A 22,107-nucleotide genomic window follows, 5' to 3' on the forward strand; every position below is an offset into this window, starting at 1 on the left:
GGGGTGGATTTCTGACAATCTAGGTCTGAGAGAAGGGTCAAAAATAAATTTATGACTATGTCTTCCTAGCACCTAAAGTACCAATATTACTGGGGAGAAAAAATAACTAAGAAACTAAGAAATGCTATAGAAATACAACTATGAGTAAAATGAAGTGTTAATTAAAAACAGTATTTTTCTTCTTATTTCTGTTTTATAATTGTAAATATACAAAGGATCCAAAACAAAACATACTCAAGAATAAATTTTTTTGTCCCAAGGATATCCACCTATACCCATCCAACTAATTAGATTTCCTTTGTTTGAGCTTTCTTATATTAGAAATGGCTTTCCTTTGACTTGTGGAATTTGTATACCTTTACTCATCAAGGTATAATGGCTGATGTGGTTTTATTCTTCTCTCTGCGTTTCATTTAGAAATGTGGCATCACTTTAGTATTTGTTTTCAAACAAAATGTTATATGAAATTAGATTTAATTAAATTTATCATGTGCACAGTTATTGGACTTGGTGGATTCAGTTATGAATTCTTCAATGAAAGTTTATCTTAAATATATTTAAAATATATATACTGAAAAATACATGAGAATAAACAGAACAAGAACAGTTACTGTGCTATATACTAAATATTCTTTTTAGTGAATGTGACATGTTAAGTGGGTCAATTTTAAAAATCCATTGCAATTTATAAAGAGGCATATTAGAATTTTTTAAAGGCTGCATAAATTCTATGTACTTACCATAGATGACAATGTCCATTCATGGGTGCTCTAGTAATAGCTTTTTCACCTAATGTCTTTCCTGAAAGATAAATGCACTTACACTTATTACCTTCATCTGAGTTGGTGGGAGGTAAATTATTGAATTTAAGCCAGTAGTTCTCAAAGTATGGTCCCAAGACCAGAAGCCATCACCTGGAATCTTGTTAGAAAAGCAAATTTTGGACCACATGAGGGACTTGATCATAAACTCTGAGAGTCAGCAATCTGTGTTAAGTAGCCTCTAGTGATTCTGATGTATGCTCAAGTTTGAGACTCACTGGGTTAAGTGATTTAACCAAGTGCAAGAGAAGTCATTCAATCATTATTTAGAAGTGTTAATAGAAATTGTAATTAACTCAACCAACATTTACTGAGTGCTTTCTAAGTATCATATTATGTGAGCCTCTGGGAATAAAAAGTCAAATAAGACATAGTTCTTGACTTCCAAGGATTCACATTTCAGTAGGCAGTAGGTATATAAACAAACGAATTATGTGCAAAAAATAAATACAAGGTAAAAAAGAGAGTATAACAGAGAATGGAGAGAGCAACTCCATCTAATCTATCTAAAGGGGTAAGGGAAGATGTCCCAGAGCTCTTGTCTAATCTTTCACAATAATGAGCAGGCTCAGTAAATAAATAATTCCCCTAAATAATTTTACTTAGTTTTAGAATAACTTTTAATAACCCATTAATTTTTGGATAGAGGTTTGTCTAACCCAGAGGTACCCAACCCCCAGGCAGTGGACCGGTACTGGTCCACAGCCTGTTAGGAACCAGACCACACAGCAGGAGGTGAGCCGCGGGCAAGTGGGCAATGCTTCATCTGCTGCTCCCCGTCGCTCCCCACCACCCCCCCTCCCCGGGGGAAAAATTGTCTTCCACGAAACCGGTCCCTGGTGCCAAAAAGGGTGGGGACCGCTGGTCTAAACCACATTCTGAAAATCTTTCTCAAAAAGTGGCTGTTTTATTTTATACCATCTCCTTTTCCCTGCTTTAATTTTTTTTTTTTTTTTTTTTGCTTGAAGAGACTATCCAATACAAAATGCTCTTCTAAATAACTAGTTTAGGTAATTTTTATAAATAAAGATATTTTATTCTAAAATCATTCTCCTATTTGTTAATTTGCTAAGGTGGTACTTTATAGCTCTGTCCATTAAGAGAACTACCCTGTATAGAAATCTATATAAACTGGAAAAAAACTAAAAGGAAGTATTTTAAAATAATAACTGATAGTACATTGTGGACATATATTAAAAGAGTTAGTAATTTGGTAATGAATGATCGAAAAACATAAATACTTTTAAATGTACAGACTTTAAAAACTAAATCAACATTTTCCCTACATTGCCAAATGAACAAAAATAGCTTTTAGGGCACTGCCACAAGCTTAACACAGAGGTGATTCCATCGCTCTGAGAATATAATGGAGCTGGGTACTACACAGATTGGTTTTGCAGCCTCATTTATGCAGCTTCAGCCTGAAAGGAAAGCTATCTCCCTTACAAAATTGTATTCTGTGATCTATTTGTGGCATTTGTATCAGTCATTTAATTCTGAAAATTACAATGATGTTCTTTTAGATATAAGATTCATATTTTATTTGGAAGACAAGTATGATCAAGCACAGCATGTCCACAGATGTACTGCATAATGGTATACCCCAGGTGGAGGTTTAGGAAAGAATTCTGTACTCTTCAGTGATACAGTCTTCCCTCGGCATACAAGTTCAAATCTACTGTTATGAGCAATAACAGCACTCTTCCTCCCTTGTACTAGGTGCCGATGCCCGTCAACTCCAGTCTCCAATATCTCAGCTCCAGTGTTCTTTGCCATCACCTTTGCCTGGCACTTACTACCTGTGCATTGAATTACAATTGCCTGTCTCCATATCGATCTTGTCAGTAAGTTCCTTAGTGTAACACTGTCTTGATCATATTCATGTCCCTCCTTTTCTCCTTCCCTCACCCCTCATTTTAACTTTGTTCCTAGACACGGTGATTTCGAATAAATATTTTGAATAAATAAAATTTCTCATAAATATTTCTTGGATAAAAAAATAGGAATTCTGTTAAATTTATTTCTATAACTGCATGAACACATCTGAGGGGTCACTGTTTTTTCTTTGACACTATAAACTTTTCTCTTTTTTGAATATATCCTGTCTCAATCCATGCTCCTTTCTTGTACTTGGGTATGAGAATTTGGATTTCCTCCAGCCTACTTCTTTCTCCATTTTCACCATCTCATACATTAACTCAGTTAAACTCTCACTCCATTTAAAAATACAGATCCCAAGTAATTTTACTACGTGAGACTTACTTCCAGAAGAAAGAGTTCCCTGCATCAACGTTCACCCCCGCCATCATATCCTCCTTTCTGTTATACCCTCTCTTAATATGCCGCATTCTTCTTTACTAACAACTTACTTCAGTGTGTTTCTTTATATGTAGGATTATTTTAGTAATACTATCTTCCCCACAAAGCCATAAGCTCCTTGCAGTCTGAGAACATGTCTATTTTGCTATCATATTTCTACCTCCTAATATAGGAGGAGCTTTAATGCCCAGGGCAGGGAGGTGCTCAAGAAAAAAAATACATTTAATATATATTTTAACATTATTTAATATATATTTAATATTGATGGATGTTGGAACAGTTTACATAGATATACTCTTTCTCAGTAGATATAAAAATAAGTTAGTTTGTTCTCTTTGGCTAAATTTTTATTTACCTTCAAGTTAATAAATCTCTTCCCTAGAATTCCATTTTGTTTATGGTCTGCAAGAAGGATTGCTACAGAAAAACTGCCCCACAAGGCTGATGATGAATATGTAAAGAACAAGAAGGGGAATTCCTTCCATCCTCTTCCCACTAAGAATTAAAGAACAGAGGCCACTTGGCAAAGAAACCTACAAGCGGAAGAAATGTAATTTCAAGGAACTTGGAAATATTTCCTTCTTAGAAATAAAAATGACAGGGAACTAGAGTGGAAGGAGATTGGCAGTATCATTATCTTCTTGCTGTTTCTTCCTCATGCTATCTCAGAGAAGGAAAGCTTGGCAAAGAGAAGACTTTGGAATAAAAAACAAAAACAAAAAACTAAAGAAGTTTTTATGTCAAATTACTATCCTGAAACTTAGGGGGCTTTTTGCAAGAAAGAGTTTGATACTCAGTGAGAGTCAAGGTTTATATATATATAAAATTTCACATTCTAGCTGTTTTTCTTTTGTTGTTGTTACTTTGGAAAATAGAGGACAGTATAATGAACAACTATGGACTCATTGCTCAGCTTAAACAATTAGCTAAAACAAGGCTTAAACAAGATTAGCCTTAAAATAAGGCTAATCTTGTTTTATCAAGATAAATTTTGAAAAACACATTAAAGTATGAGTAGTTATTTCTTTGTGGTACCTGGAGTTCTACGTTACAGGGAGTAAGGAGGGTTATTTTAATTGTGGTGAAAGACTACTGCTATTATCGCTTCTCATATTATTACCACTTAATGTCTCATCTTTCTGTGATTTTATAAACTTTAAAAGCTGGAATTTGAGTTTTTCAGTTGCCTGTTCTAGTATGCTCAAATATTTTTTAAGAACATGTACTTTTATTCTAAAAAAAACCTTTCTGGGGGCTTCCCTGGTGGCACACTGGTTGAGAGTCCGCCTGCCTATGCAGGCGACACGGGTTCGTGCCCCGGTCAGGGAAGATCCCACATGCCGCGGAGCGGCCAGGCCCATGAGCCATGGCCGCTGAGCCTGCGCATCTGGAGCCTGTGCTCTGCAACGGGAGAGGCCACAACAGTGAGAGGCCCGTGTACCACAAAAAAAAAACCCAAAAGACAAACCTTTCTGTTCTTAGACTATATAAGTACTAGGATATGTTGAAATAGATTAAACATACTTGTTTTAGCTAAGATAATTTAGCTTTAATTAAAATTCATTAGTGGTTTACTATAGATAATGATTACTACTTGAGGATAATTAATATTTACAAAATACTTACCAATATTAGCATAATGCTTCTTTTCTTGTGCATTTGTAGATAGCTCATACATGTCTCCATAAGCACGAGCAAACCGCCAAATAAACTCTATTTCATCCCTAAACTGAACAGACAGAACTGCACATTAGATAAACTCAGAAACGTGACCAGACTGTGTTTTCCACTGCAACTTTTAAAAAATTAGGTAAACTGGTACTTAGAAATGACTGTATCTATTCATGTGCATATCACACTTTAAGTTCAAATATTCACGGCTACAAAATGTGATGTAATGTAGTGTTACATTTGGATCTTAAAACCAATGAATATTATGCAGACACCAGCTCCACACCTACAAAGACGAGAAACTTGATAGGTGTCAGAATTTATAAATTCTCTCTGGGTTGCAGTATCCTCTCCTTGTTTTCCTTTCTAAGTTATCTATTATTAATATGATGCTTCAATGGGCATTTCAGATAACATCTGTAAGTTATCAGAGATTACATACATTCAAAAGAGGAGTCACATTTTTTACCTAAATTACCTAAACAATCCTGGAGATTTAAAAACTTTTAGGTAATGCATTTAGAGTTGCTAAATCCTCAAAGGTTAGACTTAAATCTCTCATGGGAAAGAAAAAGATTTATTGATCTTTGTGATATTGCAAAACCCACCGTTCTTTTTTTCCTTTGGTGGTGGTGGGAAGGATGAGCTTTCCCAATTCAGCCCAGCATTAAACACTGGAAAACGATTACTGGTAGGACACAGTGAAATACTAATGGCTGTTATATTACTAACTGTAAGATAACGAGCTTAAAATGTAGCTTTTCCTCCCTCCAGAGAAGCAGTATGTCTTATTCTTTATCTGTTACCAAATATTTGCGAAATATATCAGATTGATAAAATCAATGTCAGTCTGTATAATCATATCTCTGGTTTTCATTTTTATGAACTTAGAGCCTAATAAACTCTTATATTTACTTTTAAAAAATTGTAGTGATATTATAAAAAAATTTACATCAATCATTTAGCTTGTGTAAACTGTGACACAATTGTTATGGTCATAACATGAATGGGACAGTAGATTAAATAAAAAATTAAAACTATACAAGCATGTTATTATCACATATTTCTTACCTTTTCTTTGTGGTCACAAAGTAGTTCAAAACTCTCCATTTTCCTGGACTCATTCATACGTAAATTATCAGCCGTCTGAATAAGGGCATCTAAATTTAATTCCTCTACATGAGTGTTAAACGCCTTAGGGAGTGGAAAACTCTGTTCTTCGGTATCAGTATTAGCTGTAATATACCTAAAATTGCAGAAATAATCATCAACTCTCTGTAAAGTTATACTATAATGGATAGAGTGATCCTTTTAAAATGTAAGTCAAATCATTTCACTCTTAGGCTTGAAACCCTGTAATGGTGCCCCTTTTCACTCAGAAAAAGCTCAAGTCCTAATAACAGTCTAAGAGGCTAGATGAGATTTGTCTCTCCCAGCTCAGTCACCTCTCTGACCTTGTTTCCCACCACGTTTCTCACTCAGTCAATTGTATGCTGGCTGCCCAGCTGTTCCTTAAACAAGCCAGGGACACTCTTACCTCAAGACCTTCTCTTGCTGTTCCTGCTGACGGAATGGCTCTTCCTTCAGAAGGGGACATAACTCACACCCTCACCTCCTTCAAGTCTCTGTCAATGTCATCTTCTCAATGTGACCCATCCAGACCACTCAATTTAATGCTGCGACCACCACACTCCAACCTCCCTGTATATTTCCTTCACATCCAGTCTCCCTTATCATGCTTGATGTATTCTTCTGTAGTACATACCATCTTCTAATATACTTTACTAACCTACTACACGTGCTATTTTTGTCAGTATCTCCCCCACTAGAATGCATGCTCCCTGACAATAGGATTCTTTGTTTTATTAATTGATGTCATCAAGTGCCTAGAACAGCACCTGACACATAGTGGACACGCACTGAATATTGCTGAATGAATGATACAGAGTTGTAGGAACTCAGCAGGCACTCAGGTATATATATTAAATATATATATAATATACATCTATACACACATATGTATGTATTTTTATATATACGTATGCACACACACACATATGTTAATTTGTAGTTCAAGACGATGTTCTAACTCTTAGATTAGTCTTTAAAAATTCATGCTACATCCCACATTTCCTTTTTGGTAGCATACAATGCAAACAATTTGTTTTCATTTATTTACACACTGTTCTGTTCTAAAAAGATTTTAAGGAGGTATATAAGGATATATAACATACAAGAGAACAAATCAGAAGTGGCAGGAAAAGATAAAAACAAGGCCAAATGTGAATGAGGTCAATAAAAAAGTACATATACTTCAGATATCTATACCCTTGCTACAAAGGCACAACACAAATGTGGTTCTACATCCTCCAGCAGCTAAAGCAGTCACAGTTCCCAACAGATACTAACAAAGATAGAAATGAAGCAAGTTCTTGAGAGAAATGCACTTTTTTCCAATAATAAGACTCAAATTTCCCTCAAAGTCCTTACAAAGAAGACACTATGTGAAATGATGCTCAACTTCTTCAACAACATTATCAGTGGCAACTTCATTCTTCTAATTGCTCAAACCAAAAAACTTAGAATCATCCTTGACTTCTTTGTCTCTCCTAAGCAACCTTCAGAAATTCCTGTTAGTTCTATCTTCAAAATATATCCAGAACCCAGCCACCTCTCACCACCTTTACCCACTACTCCCCTGGTCTAGACCACCATCACGTTACCTGGATTATTGCAATGGCCTCCTATCATGTCTCCCTGCTTTAGTCCTTGACCACTGTAGTTTATTCTCAACATAGGAGCCAGAATGGTCCTTTAAAAAGCTGACTCAGATCATGTCACCCTTTGCTCAAAACCTTCCAGTGGATGACCAAATCAGAGTAAAAACCTAAGTCCTTAGAGTTGTCTACAAGACCCTACATAATCTAGTCCAATACCTCTGACCTCATCTCCTACCACTCTCCTGCTTGCTCAGCACTCCAGGAACTCTGGCTTCCTTGACATTCCTTGAACACATCAGCCATGTTCCTGCTTTAACATCTGTATTTGCTGTCCTTCTGCCTGCTATGTTCTCCACTGGATATCCACATAATTTACTTCCTCACCTGTTTCACACCCTTGTTCAAACATAACCTTCATATTATTGCAGATGATACGATTACATAGAACATACTAAAAAAACCCTACAAATTATGAGACTAATAGAGTTTAGCAGGTCGGCTGCATATAAGATTAAAATATGAAAGTGAGTTTCATTTTTAATATATTAGCAGCAAAAAGCCTAAAAAACAAAATTATATAAAATACTTTACTTACAATGATCTCAGAGAATATCAGACACCCAGGAATAAATCTAATAAAACATATGTAAAAATTCTATGGAGAATATCATAAAAGATATATTAAAAGCTGTTTATAAAAGAACCTAAATTCATGGAAAAATATATCATGTTCATGACTAGAAACAACTGATATTATAAATAAGTAAATTCTCTCCAGATTAATTCAATGTAATTCCAATTTTATAAACCTCACCAGAAATTTCATAGAATTTAATAAGATGATTCTAAAAGTTACATGGAAAGGTAAAGAGCCGAGAATAGTCAAAGCACTGTTAAGAAAGAGAGCAGGGAGAGAAGACTTACCTCACCAAATATTAGGACCTATCACGCAGCTATAATAATTAAAGACAGTGTGCTATTGGTATAAGGATAGATGAGTGACTGACAGAACAGAAGAGAGCCAAGAAACAGCCTCATACACAAATGAAAGTGTGGTATATGACAGATGTGACATGTCAGATTAGTGAGAAGTTAACAGACTGAGCTGGAAAAAAATGGTTATCTCTATGGAAAAAGTTGAAATTGAATCTCTGTCTTATAATATTAAAAGTAACTCTAAGGTATAAGGATGGTATAAGGAATTAAGTGTTAAAAATAATTTTTTAAACTCTAAATGGAAAATATAGGTGAATAACTTTTAGTCTTTGGGGCAAGAAATTTTCTTAACCAAAATACAAAAGCATTAGCTATAAATGATTATTAATTATGAATGATTAACCAATTTGACTATATTAAAATGAAAAACTGTTGCTAATCAAAAGATATTTTCAAAAATGCAAAAACACAAATTAAAAACCAGGAATAGATATTTTGTAACACGTACAACTGGAGAACATTAATATCAAGAATACATAAATATTTTCTAAAATTCAATTAAAAAAACACAATAAATGCAACAGAAATAAGCTCAAAAGAGGTTTTCCCAAATGAAAAAATACATATAGCCAATAAACCTAAGAAAAGATGTTCAACATTCACTAGCGATCAGAGAAATACAAATCAGGACCACAGAGAGGTATTATTGAGACCTGTTTCATTTACAAAATTTAAAAATCTGACAATACTATATGTTGGAGAGGAAGTCAATCCACGGATCTGATGTGAATGTAAACTGGTGAAACCAGCTGGGAAAGCGCTTTGGCATCATCTATTAATATTGAACTTTCACATATCTGAGGACTCAGTAACCAAGTCTCTGGCACATGTACAAAAGGAGGTAGGTGTAAGAATATAGACAACAGTACTTTCACAATAGCAAACCCCAGGAAACAACTGAAATGCCCAGTCAAGAGAGTGGATGAATATTACCCAACAGTCAAAATGAAAGAAATACAGTGATGTGCAAAATAGGGAAGACTCTTAACAAACTTATATTAAGTGGAAAAATAAGCTCTTAAAATTATATCCAACATGATCCCCTTCTCATAAAACAATCAAAATTCAATGTTATTTTTAAGGAATATACACATATGCAATAAAATTATATAAAAAGGACAGCAAGGAATGAACAATATAGAGTATAGACTCAGGATGATAGTTACCCTCAGGTGAGGGGAGGCAGGGAGCCAAATGGTTTCATAGATGCTTATTACATTATTTATAATAACAAACTAAATAAATGAGTAAAAGTGGCACATGCATGCACCAGTAATCAGTGTTTGCATGAGCTAAAGACAATTTTTAGTTCAATTCTATGCACCTGAGATATAGTAAGAAAATAATAACTAAAAGAAAGTAACTGGTTTAATATCAGACAATATTATTTAAACTAAGACCCACTACATTGTACAATTTAGAAGGGTGATTTTATGGTATATGATTAATATCTCAAAAAAGATGTTATTTTTATAAGAAAAAAATGGAATATTCCTATAGCCATTAAATAAATTAAATCAGAAAGAGACAGAGAGAGAGACAGATAGACAGAAGGGCGGGGGACACAGATAGCTATATAGTGAGTTCTATCAATATATGCAAAGAATTACTCAAATTCTTCTAAGGAATTGAAAAAGAGGAAACATTTCTCACCTCATTTTATGAAGCTAGTAAAACTAATACCAAAACCAAACAAGTATAGTATAATAGGAAATGAAAATTATAGGCCAATTTCACATATAAACATAGATGCAAAAATCCTCCAAAATATCAACCAAAAAACTTCAACACACATGAGAGAATACATTGCAACCAAATTGAGTTTATCTCACTAATTACAAGCACAGTTAACATTAGAAAATTTCTCTAGCATAACAGATAAAAAGAGAAAAACTGTATGATCATTTTAGTGGTTACCAAAAAAATTTTTTTCAGTAAATTCAACACCATTTCAGCACAAAAGAAATACCAAATGCATAAACAAGGAATAGAACTTCTTATAATAGAATATAAACCAAAAACTACGATACAGTTCATATGTAATGATGAAACATTATAAGCATTCTCCTTAAAATCAGAAATAGAAAAGGATGTCCAATATTGCTGCTTCTACTTAGCACGGTACTGTAGGTCCTGTTAGCACAATATTAAAAGAAAAACAAGTCTTAATAAATTTTAAAAGATGAAAATCATACTAAGTATCTTTTCTGACTGTAATGAGATGAAACTGAAAATCAACAGTAGAAGGAAAACTGGAAAATCCACAAATGTGTGGAAATTAAACAACACACTATTAAACAACCAATGGGTCAAAGAAGAAATCACAAGGGAAATTAGCAAATATCTTGTGGCAAAAGAAAATGAAAACACAACATATCAAAGTGTATAAGGTGTAGTGAAAGCAGTGCTAAGGGGGAAACTTGTAGCTGTAAAATGCTTACATTAAAAAGAAAGGTCTCAGATCAACAACCTAAATTTACACCTTAAGGAACTAGAAAAAGAGCACACTAAACCCAAAGCTAGCAGGAAAGAAATAATAAAGATTAGATCAGAAATAAACATAATAGAGGGTAAAAAAATATAAAATCAATGAAACCAAGAGCTGGTTCTTCAAAGATTAACAAAATTGACAAACCTTAAGCTAGCTTGACTAAGAAAAGAGGAGAGGAGAATCAAATAATTAAAATCAGAAATGAAACAGGGTATATCACTACCAATTTTACAAAAATAAAAAGGATTATAAGAGACTACAGTGAAGGATAGTATGCCAACAACTGGATAATCTAGTTGAAATGGACAAAATCCTAGAAACATACAACATACCAATACTGCATCAGGGAGAAATAGAAAATCTGAACAGATCTATAACCAGCAAAGAGACTGAGTCAGTTATCAAAAACCTCCCAGCAAGGAAAAGCCTAGGGTCACCTGGCTTCACTGGTGAATTCCACCAAACATCTTGAAAAAACAAAGTTAGAGGTCTTACACTTCCTGATCTTAAAACTTATTACAAAGTTACAGTAATCAAAATGGTGTGTAATGGCATAAAGTCAGACATATACATGAAAGAAACAGAACAGAGAGTGCAGAAGTAAACCCTCACATACCCAGTCAAATGACTTTTGACATGGGTGCCAAGAGCAATCAATGGGAAAGAACAGTCTCTTAAAGAAATGGTGCTGGGAAAACTGGATATTCACATGTAAAAGAATGATGTTGGATCCCTACCTTATACTATATACAAAAATTAACTCAAAATGGATCAAAGACCTAAGTGTAAAATCTAAAACTATAAAACTCTTAGGAGAAGACATAGAGGAAAAGCTTCATGGCATTGTATTTGGCAATGATTTCTTGGATATGACACCAAAAGCACAGGCAACAAAATAAAAAATAAACTGAACATCAAAATTAAAAACTTCTGTGCATCGAAGGACACAATCAACAATGAAAGGCAACCCACACAATGGGAGAAAATGCATATCAAAACCACAATGAGATACCACCTCACAGTCATTAAGATGGTTATTATCAAAAAACCAAAAAACAAGTGTTGGCAAGGATGTGAAGAAATTGGAATACTTATGCATTCTTAGAGGAATATAAAATGGTGCAGTTACTATGGAAAAAAGCATGGCAGTTCCTCAAAAATTTAAATATAGAATTAACATATAATTCTGGGTATATAACCAAAAGAATTGAAAGCAGGGTCTGGAAGAGATATTTATACACTCACGTTCATAGCAGCATTATTCACAATAGCCAAAAGGTAGAAGCAACCAAAGTGTCCATCAACAGATGAATGACTAAGAAAAATGTGGTATATACATACAATAGAATACTATTCGTCCTTAAAAAAGAAGGAAATTCTAACACATGCTACAATATGGATGAACCTTGAGAACACTATGCTAAGTGAAATAAATAAGCCAGTCACAAAAAGACAAATACTATATAATTCCACTTATATAGGGTACCTAGAGGAATCAAATTTACAGAGACAGAAAGTAGAATAGCAGTTGTCAGAGGCTAAGGGAAGAGAAGATTGGGGAGTTATTGCTTAACGGGTGTAGAATTTCACCTTTACAACATGAAAAGAGTTCTAAAGATAGATGATCATGATGGTTGTACAACAATATGAATATACTTAATGCCAGTGAACTTAAAATGGTTAAGATGATAAATTTTGTTATGCATATTTCGCCACAACTAAAAAATTAAAATAGAAAAAAAATTATGATACATGCGAAAAGGAGGAGGAAAACACAAAAGTAAAAATATCTTAGTACAATGATATAAATTTAGCGGGCATTTTATTATGACAAATAATTGAAAATAATACAAATTTCTTTCCTCTACAAAAACCAATTATATTCTAAGTATTTTTAATTGCTTATATGCATTTTCTATTTGTTATTGTGATAAATATATTTATAAACTTTGCTTAATATAATGGAAAAAATTTAAATTTTCACATCAAAAATAAAATTTTGGAGACACTTTTTAAAATAAAAATTTTATAAAAATTTCGGGAAAAAATCTGAAAATTTTCACTTTTAAAAATAAAAAGACAAACTCTGATTTCAGAGTTTTCTGAATTCTCAGACATATATATAAACTAACGTGTATTAAAACTAATTAAAATATCTGGTTTCAACATATTCTGCCTATTTCCACTACAATATGTTTTTACTTATGATTTGATCCTTGTACTAGTAAAAACATTGTCTATCAGTGGGATGTCTGGCATGAGCTATAGTTAGCAAGGCTGATATAAATGGGAATTTGTGAACTGATGAATATAGCTCTATAGATTATAGAGGAATACTATTTTAATGATTAGAGTAGAATAAAAGAAGATGTTAAACTCTCAAAGACTGTAATACATTTAAAAGATCTAAAGCTTGATGTTATTTTCAGACCACAAAAGGATTACAATAGTCACTCAGAAATTTGGGACTAGTCAATCTATAAGCAGTAAATCTGTTAAAAGCCTGAAACAGATGAATAATCTTTGATTTCCATACTCCAATTATGTTAATAAACTATCTTTCAAAAACTACGGAAATTAAAGTTAAATTTAGACTGCAATGTAGAGCTCTTTTTCAGAATATGCAGTGAAGTTTAGGAAGGGAGGAGACCTCTATGAAAATTGAGCAGTGATTTCTACAGACCATATAGTATGCCTGGTGGGAAAGCTTCTGATCTGAGCTGCCCTTCTAAGAGAGGGTAAAGTCTGAGGTGACCTTATTTTAGGAATTTCATTAGGTGAAGATTTGTCTTCATCTTTAGACGAGATAGCATTGTTTTCATCTTCAAAGGGATCTGAGGTAACTCCATTTTGAGGTGGGGTAAAGCTTCTAGCATTTTTATAAAACGAAGTAAATCCAACATTATGGAGAACAGGGAAAGTTACACTTTGAGAGGGATGATGTTGCAACATAGCTGGAGAATTATTTCTACTGCGACTTTGAAAAACAGGATGAAAGGAATTGTTCCTTAACTGCTCTCTTTCTTGAATATCACTGGCAACTCCATGTTGTTGAGAGGAATAGGAAGTAATAGTTGGAAGAGTAAGCATGGTCGCTGTGCTTTGATAGATGTTAGCGACAGTGTTCCGACAGGCTGAGGAATTAGCATTTGTTTCAGAATTCATAAAATATTTAGTGTTATATTCAGGAGAATAAGAGCTTATATATTTTCCAGCATCAGTAATACTCAAGTTTTTAGAAATGATTTCAATTTCATTTGGATTAAATATGCATTGACTTCTTGATTGAGGATCAAAAAAATTACTAGCACTCTCATAACAGGAAATTATATTTAGTTTTGGGGCAGAGAAAAGACTTCTGGATCTAAAGCGAAAATGTTCTGAGGGCGATTTTAAATCACCGAAGCTTCTTTTTTCTTCAGAATCAAAGTTAGCTCTACTTTGTCCAGAATGAAGGGAAGCACTGCTTTTCTGAAATTTAGCAAATAAAGAATGTCTTCTTCCAAAGAAAGATGAGTAAGAAGATGTATTTGATGAAGAAGAGGCAATTTTCCTTCCTCTAGGTGAACTGCCTCTATGCATGAAAGGAGGATGAGCTGTTTTAAAATCAAGAGATTCTGGTGGTTGAATAATAGAAGAGGCTCCAGGGTGCAGGGGGTCTGAAGAAACTTGATCTGCAGGACATTTTGGTTGGAAGCTCTGGTCCTCTTTGCAGCAGCTAGAGTGAGAAAAGTGTCAAATGAGGAAAAAAAATAGGGAGTACAGGTGGAAACCTGCCAAGCCTCCTGAAGAATAATGGCCACCTTCTCAATATGGAAACAACGTAAGAAATTAAGACAGCTGAAGTTGGTAGCCACATAGATGTATCCAAAAGAATGCCTAAGTCTAAAAGATTATTTCTAACTACCTACACAGTACCTGCCCACTATAGTAAACCTTGGGAAGATAAATTGAAAGACTCAGGGAAGCAGGCACAAAGAAAAGTAAGGGAAAACATCTGAGAGGGCACCAGAACAAAAGGATTCCCTGAAGGGAAAGGTAGAACTTCCCTGTTTTGAAAATAATTAAGTTATAATATCTGTTTGAGACTATTAAACTACTATATTGAAAGGGGTTAATAAGTACAATAAATTTATACCCTGCTGACTAACACGTTTTAAAATATTAACCATGGATAAAGCAGAACCTCGCTGGAGAGAATATTCCAGATAAATATCCAGATATTCCAGATATTCAGTTATTGTGGGAAACTAAAGGAAACATTAAAGCTTGGTTTATGAGTATTTCAATGTTCTTTAGCACATGAAACATATGGAGAAGTGTTTTTTTATTTTTAAAGGCTTACCTTAAGCATTGTCCCATACTGAATTTAATCCAAAGTAAATCTCTCCCTTCCTTTCTAAGCCATCATCTTTAAGCCGTAAAATGCCCTGTGTAGGTGGAACAGGTTAGAAGCTGAATGCTTAAGCTGCATGTAGAACTAACATGGCAATAACACAGAATATGATGAGAGCAGATTCTAGAATCTAATGACATCAGTTTAGAATAAAATTGTTCTGTGGCTCATCTCTCTGAAAAGCTGCAATTCATGTGACTGTGGAATGTGTATTCTAACTTCATTATGTTCAAGGAGACAGCCAACAAATCAAGGGACAAGGAAACAGCAGGATGGAAGCAGGAACATATATGATCTCTCTACAATCCTTTACTTGGAACTCTCTAACTAGCTGCCCTCCACACCCCTAGCCTACTAACTCATTCTTCTTTCACCTGAACACTTTTTATCCCAGGGTTTTACATCCTCCTTAGGATGTAAGGAGGGAATCCCCCGCTTTTATAGCAAGCAGTAACCAAATCTGCTGTTGGTCCAGAAGGGGAACATTACCTCATTCCTCAAGGCTTCTCACCACAAACCAGAGAAATGGCCTGGATAAAGAGTGGCTACACAGACCTTACCCCCTTCACAAAAATTAACTCAAATTGGGTCACAGACCTAAATATAAAATGTAAAACTATGAAGCTCCTAGAAGATAACATAGGAGAAAATCTAGATAAATTTGGGTATGGCAATGACTTTTTAAATACAATACCAAAGGCATGATCCATGAAAGAAATAATTGATAAGCTTCTGCTCTGTGAAAGATAATGTCAAGAAAATGAGAAGCTACAGACTGAAAGTATTTGCAAAATACACATCTGAAAAAGGACGGTTATCCAAAATATACAAAGAACTCTTAAAACTCAACCATAAGAAAATGAACAATCTCATTTAAAAATGAGCCAAAGACCTTAACAGATACCTCACCAAAGAAGATATGCAGATGGAAAATAAGCATATGAAAAGATCCTTCACATCATATGTCATTAGAGGAATGTAAACTAAAACGAGATACCACTACACACCTATTAGAATGGTCAAAATCCAGAATACCGACAACACCAAACACTGGGGAGGATGTAGAGCAACAGGAGCTCTCGTTCATTGCTTGTGGGAATGCAAAATGGTACAGCCACTTTGGAAGACAGTTTGGAGGCTTTTTACGTAACTAAACATACTCTTAACCATACAATCCAGCAATCAAGTGCTCTGGTATTTCCCTAAATGAGATGAAAACTCATGTCCACTCAAAAACCTGTACATGGATGGTTACAGCAGCTGTCCTCATCATTGCCATAACTTGGAAGCAACCAAGGTGTCCTTTAGTAGGTGAATGGATAAATAAATTGTGGTATATCCAGACAATGGAATATTATTCAGCACTAAAATGAAATGCGCTGTTAAGCCATGAAGAGATACGGAGGAAACTTAAATGCACATTACTAAGTAAAAGAAGCCAATACAGGCTACATACTATATGATTCCAACTGTATGACATTCTAGAAAAGGCAAAACAGTGGAGACAGTATAAAGATCAGAGGTTGCCAGGGGTTTGGGGGGAGAGAGGGATGAATAGGCAGAGCATAGAGGATTTTTAGGGCAGTGAAAATACTCTGTATTATACTGTAATAGTGGATACATGTCATTATACATTTGTCCAAACCCACAGAATGTATAACACCGAGAGTGAACCATAATGTAAACAATGGACTTTGAGTGATTATGATGTATGTATCAATGTATGTTCATCAGCTGTAACACATGTACCACTCTGGCTGGAGCTGTTGATAATGGGGGAGGCTATACATGTGTGAGGGTAGGGATTGTATGGGAAATCTCTGTACCAACCCCTAAATTTTGCTGTGAACTTAAAACTGCTCTAAAAAAGTAAAGCCTCGGTTTTTTTAAAAATTAGGGGAAAAAAAGGGTGGTCAGGGCCTTACATTCATGATTCTTGGCATACCTAGCAAGATGTGTAAGTGAATAGGAAGCCCAAGGAGGACTGTCTCTCATTATAGCAATCTATTATTTGCTTCCCTTTCTTGTGAGATTATTGTCTATTGTTCCTAAGTCACATTAAGATCTGTGAGTACCTTTTCCAAAAGGACATCTTTTGCAACTGAAACAATGGATTATATAATGCTTATAAAGTTTCTATTAAAAACTTCTCTTTCCAAAAGTAGACCAGTTTGTTGTTTAATATTCCCACTAAAGGCCTCTCAAAGAAGCACTTGCCCACTGAGCTACCCCAAAGGAAATGATGAAATTATGACAATATCTCAATGCTGACAAATACTTCTGCCCAAAGGAGGTAATGAACGAGGTCAGATCACTCCCCTCCTCACCCCACTGAATAAATTTACAATTATCAATTAAAAAAAAGTGTTTAGGTGTGCATGTCTGAGGGGTGGGGAAGAAGGTCCAAATCTGCACAGACGTTTGAAAGGAAAAGAAATTGCATACTAGCATGAGTAATATTTAAAGGTTTTGTAATATTTTTCTGGATAGAGTACTTATCTAAATCTCTAATCCTAAAATCACCCCCTCATTGCTTATTTTTAAGAGAACCTTAATTAGACACAGCCCAAAAGAAGTTAGTAAACTGTCATAACAGTAAGCATTTAAAACACGCTTCTCCTTCAATCCCTTCCCAATTCTCTTTTTTCTATCAATTCCATGTTCCCAGGTACCTTCTGCATTCATCATGCCCTATGGTTACCTAAATCTCTTCCTTTTTTACCTCAGCTGCCCTATTCCCATCAAGACTAATACCTCATCATTATATTCCTCACTATGCCTCAGGGACATCTTATTTATCTATAACTATAATTGCTAGTAATTAAAATTATAATCCTGTCATGATATCTCAGCTGAAAGTTAGAAAATCTTCTAGAACAAAGCTTCTCAAACTTTAGGGTACATCAGAGTCACCAGGAGAGCATTTAAAAATACAGATTCTTGGGCACAATGCAGAATCCCAGAGATTCGGATTCACTAGGTCCGGGGCTGGTCTTGAGAATGCAAATTTCCATCAAGCTCCCAGACTAGGTGGGATATGGATGCCGCTGGCCCACAGACCACACTTTGAGTAGCTCTGATCTAGACCATCTTGGTAATAAACAAACCCTAAAGTGACAGTTAAAAGGAACCTCCCAGCAGCTTCCTACCTGAGCTGGAGTCCAATAAGGACAAGGACAGTGAATGCTATCAGGACTGAATGTCCCTCCTTTCTTGGTGCCTAGATGCTAAGACCCTTTAGGGACCTAGCTTACACTTGAGGAGAAGTAAGAGGGAGGAAGAAGGGGAAACCCTGAATGTGACTTAATCTTTAACACAAAATAACTAGCTCTAAACTAGAATTGACAGAGTTAACTTGAATTGGCACATTCAGATTTTCCCACATCAGCCAGATTTTCCCACATCAGCGATAGTGAGCTACTCTGAATTCAGTTATAAAGTACAGTTACATGTTTAGCTGATTTGAGTGTAGTGAATGTAGATTATTCAATCTATTACATGATATGAATGATAGTTATTTGTATATTTACCAAATATACCTAATTATGCAAAATAACAATAATGTTCATCACTAAATTACCACCAGGTTAATTATTTTCTTTCATTACAATATTAAACTCTAACCACATAGGTTCACTGTTTGTAGTTACTCAGATAGCATGATTATCTATGTGATTTGAAAGGTAGAAAAAAATATGGCTTGAAGATCACCAAATAATTTCATAGGTTATTTCTATAATTTCCTTATCCACTATTAGTTTCTTTTGAAAGAAAGGTTAATAAAATTAACTCACTAGACAGTAGTTACTAAATACAGTCTAGTAAAGAAACAGTACATAGTCAAGGGTTTGAACTGATCTAATAACAAACAGGAAGTAGTTTTTAAAACAATAGAAGCAAAAAAAAATACACATTTTAGGTCAAGAAATAAACACAGATGTGTTCCAGCAACATTAGAAGACTTATTTCCTTATCTATACTCTAGACATCCTTAGCCTTTTGCCTCTCTATCACACTCACCCTGCAAATCTCCTAATTTGAATCGATTAAGCCCTCTGACTCCTACACTTCTATATATGAAAGGCCAAGAACTAGTGAAAAGATGCACACTACAGTGCAAACTGGTACACAGTCTTGAACCTCAGTTGGAGCAACAGTCTGCAGGGTAATCCTTACCCATGTTCCTAGTTAATGTCCTCTTCCACTCCCCACAATGTCTCTTCAGTACTTTCTTTGGTCATGTGTTCATTCATTTATTAATATAAATAGGTAACGATCATCTATGATGTGTCAGGCACTGTGCTAAGCACTGCAGACATCACAGTGAACACACCAGTGCAGGCTCTTAAGAAGGCCAAAGCCCTAAGACTTGGAAATTGACAGAGGATGGGAGAGGATGGTGGTATGGGGAAGAGGGGAGTCAAGAATCTCAATCTCCGGGCTTCCCTGGTGGTGCAGTGGTTGGGGGTCCGCCTGCCGATGCAGGGGATGCGGGTTCGTGCCCCGGTCCGGGAAGATCCCACATGCCGCGGAGCGGCTGGTCCCGTGGGCCGTGGCCGCTGAGCCTGCGCTCCATGGCGGGAGAGGCCACAGCAGTGAGATGCCCGCATATCGCAAAAAAAAATATCTCAATCTCCTTCCTCACATGCCTCAGTGTACTTTCTCTTCCATTCTAGAAGATGACCTATGGTCGTTCCCTGAGAAAACTAGGGTGATAAGGCAGGAACTCTTTCAGCTTCTGGTCCTTACACCCACAAAGGTATCTACCCCGTATTTCACAGAATCAAAACCACCATCAACTGCAAGAAAGGAAAAAATGTTGCCAATTAAACTATGACACAGTGATATGATCTATTAATTGGTGGTAAGATACATCTTGACTTAGGAGATGTTAAAATGTGAAAGAAGGTTCATCTTATAATCAGTGACATACAGTATGTCTGACCCCACACACTCCTCCTTAGGTTAGGTTAGGCCTTCAAGGGCACTCAAATGGAACTGAGGTGACTGTTATGGTACTTCGGTAGCCAGGCACCTTGGGAGGTAAAGTCTGAGTTCTGCCGGCACTTCACACACATATTGGCCTTATCCCCCCTCCCTTTATCTCCCAGGATAATGTTTTTAGAACACTCTGACACCTTGCACTTTCTTAACTGGGGATGAGGAAGAAAAGAGGCAGTGTAGCACGGTGTATAGACTCTGCCCTTTACCAAGGAATTATCTAATCTTTCCCAGACTTATCTCTAGAATGAGGATAACAGTATCATCTTCCTTAGAGAGTTATTGTATAGATTAAAGGAGATAATGAATATAAAACATTTAGAACAGGATCTGGAACAAATTTTTGATGGAGTTGACTTTCATTTTCTTCTGTAATATCTGTGCACAGAACTGGGATCTTTTTCTTTCCCTTATATGACACATAGAATTATTGTAATATTTAATGCATTGTATCTATTGGTCCTGGGCATTGGAGAGGATACTTAAAGATCTAAGTTTTATCGTTGGTCCCAAGAATCAGGGGCACCCAGATTCACCTGTGGACTCACTAGTAGGAGGAATGAACATAGTGCGCTTCAAGTTGTGAACAAAGCGCAAGAAGCAAGATCACTAGGTGAGGCTTCTATAGACAAATGTCTCCAAATTGGAGGCAAAAGCCAAGAGAATGTAAGTTCGACAGGTGCAAGGACTTGTTTGTTGCCACTGCACCACCTACAAGAGTGTAGCTCATAGTCAGTGATCAATAAATATTTATTTTAGAAATGAATGATTTTGCAAGCTTGTTCTACCTGTCTTTCTTAATAACCCACTGGCTATTATATATATATATAAATGTTATAGTAATAGAAGCACTGACCAGGAATAGTGTAATGTAATGTAATAATGTAATGTAGAATATGGCTTAAGCTATGTAACATTTTTTCCTAATCTAGAACTATCTTACTTGGAGTGGGAGTTTTAGAGATTTTATATCGTCAGTTCCCATTTTTACCAAAATACTATCTTGAGGTTAATAAAATTTCCCTGGAGTCTACAAGTGATACTGTTCTCTTTCTCCAACATGTTAGCTTAATACCTAAGCTGTACTGCTGCTAACAGGGTCAGGCCACACCTTGTTTCATGGGTTATTTCCTTCATTTCCCCTTTGTCTTCATTTCTGACTTAATTCCTCTCTGGTATTTTTACTCACTCTCTATATTGGCTTCCTCTCTGTAGCCTAAAACTATGCTCAAGCCCCCCCCACCAGCCCTCACCCCAGCTTGAAACAGGAGGGTTTAGCATCTGGCTCTAGGATGCAAGAGTACCCCGCACTTATTGTTTGTTCTTGGCCTTTGGGGCTCTGGTTGAAATAGACTGAGAGTATCCCTCTTTAACGTTGTGTCACATTTTGTTAAAACTCTGTTTTACTTGTGAGCCTTTATCTTATGCCCTGCTGTATTTCGAGAGTCTATACAGTACCTACCACAGAGAAGACACTCTCATCAAATGAATAAAAGGGACTGCAACTGTTAGTGCTTCCCTTCCTTTACTATTATTTTTTTAAAGAAATTCATAGAAGAAAAGAGCTAAATGGCAAATAAACTATGAAAAGCTGCCCAATCTCACTAATGCTCAGGGAAATGTAAACTGAAATAATGATTACTTACCACATCATCGCCATCAGGTTGGCTAAAACTAAAAAGTCTGATAATA

General features: G+C 35.5%; 2 protein-coding genes across 4 annotated transcripts in view; both read right to left on the reverse strand.

Moving 5' to 3' along the window:
* RMDN2 (regulator of microtubule dynamics 2) overlaps positions 1 to 22,107 on the reverse strand; it is a 67,358-nt gene that overhangs the window by 32,981 nt on the left and 12,270 nt on the right. For 2 of the 3 annotated variants that reach the window (XM_049696467.1, XM_049696466.1), the window contains exons 3-5: positions 5,883 to 6,057; positions 4,767 to 4,869; positions 741 to 801 (exon numbers count right to left, since the gene is read on the reverse strand). In XM_049696467.1, the coding sequence (XP_049552424.1) occupies positions 741 to 801; positions 4,767 to 4,869; positions 5,883 to 6,057 (339 nt within the window). Of the gene's footprint in view, positions 1 to 740; positions 802 to 4,766; positions 4,870 to 5,882; positions 6,058 to 15,363; positions 15,783 to 22,107 lie in introns of those variants that run through there. The other variant, XM_049696468.1, reaches the window with a different exon arrangement.
* On the reverse strand, positions 13,632 to 14,877 carry LOC117199493 (uncharacterized). Its single transcript, XM_049696186.1, has 2 exons — positions 14,822 to 14,877; positions 13,632 to 14,736 (listed from the first exon to the last, which is right to left on the reverse strand). Exons 1-2 carry the CDS (start codon positions 14,875 to 14,877, stop codon positions 13,671 to 13,673), a joined length of 1,122 nt encoding a protein of 373 aa, XP_049552143.1. The 3' UTR covers positions 13,632 to 13,670.

This window comes from Orcinus orca, chromosome 13, assembly GCF_937001465.1.
Source record: "Orcinus orca chromosome 13, mOrcOrc1.1, whole genome shotgun sequence".
NCBI lineage: Eukaryota > Metazoa > Chordata > Mammalia > Artiodactyla > Delphinidae > Orcinus > Orcinus orca.

Excerpts from the sequence above, each read along its gene's own strand:
- LOC117199493 (XM_049696186.1), bottom strand. The coding sequence starts at position 14,877 with ATGTGGCTACCAACTTCAGCTGTCTTAATTTCTTACGTTGTTTCCATA. Across the intron at positions 14,737-14,821 it reads GTTGTTTCCATATTGAGAAG|CTGCTGCAAAGAGGACCAGA; the intron begins GTGGCCATTATT and ends TTCTCACTCTAG.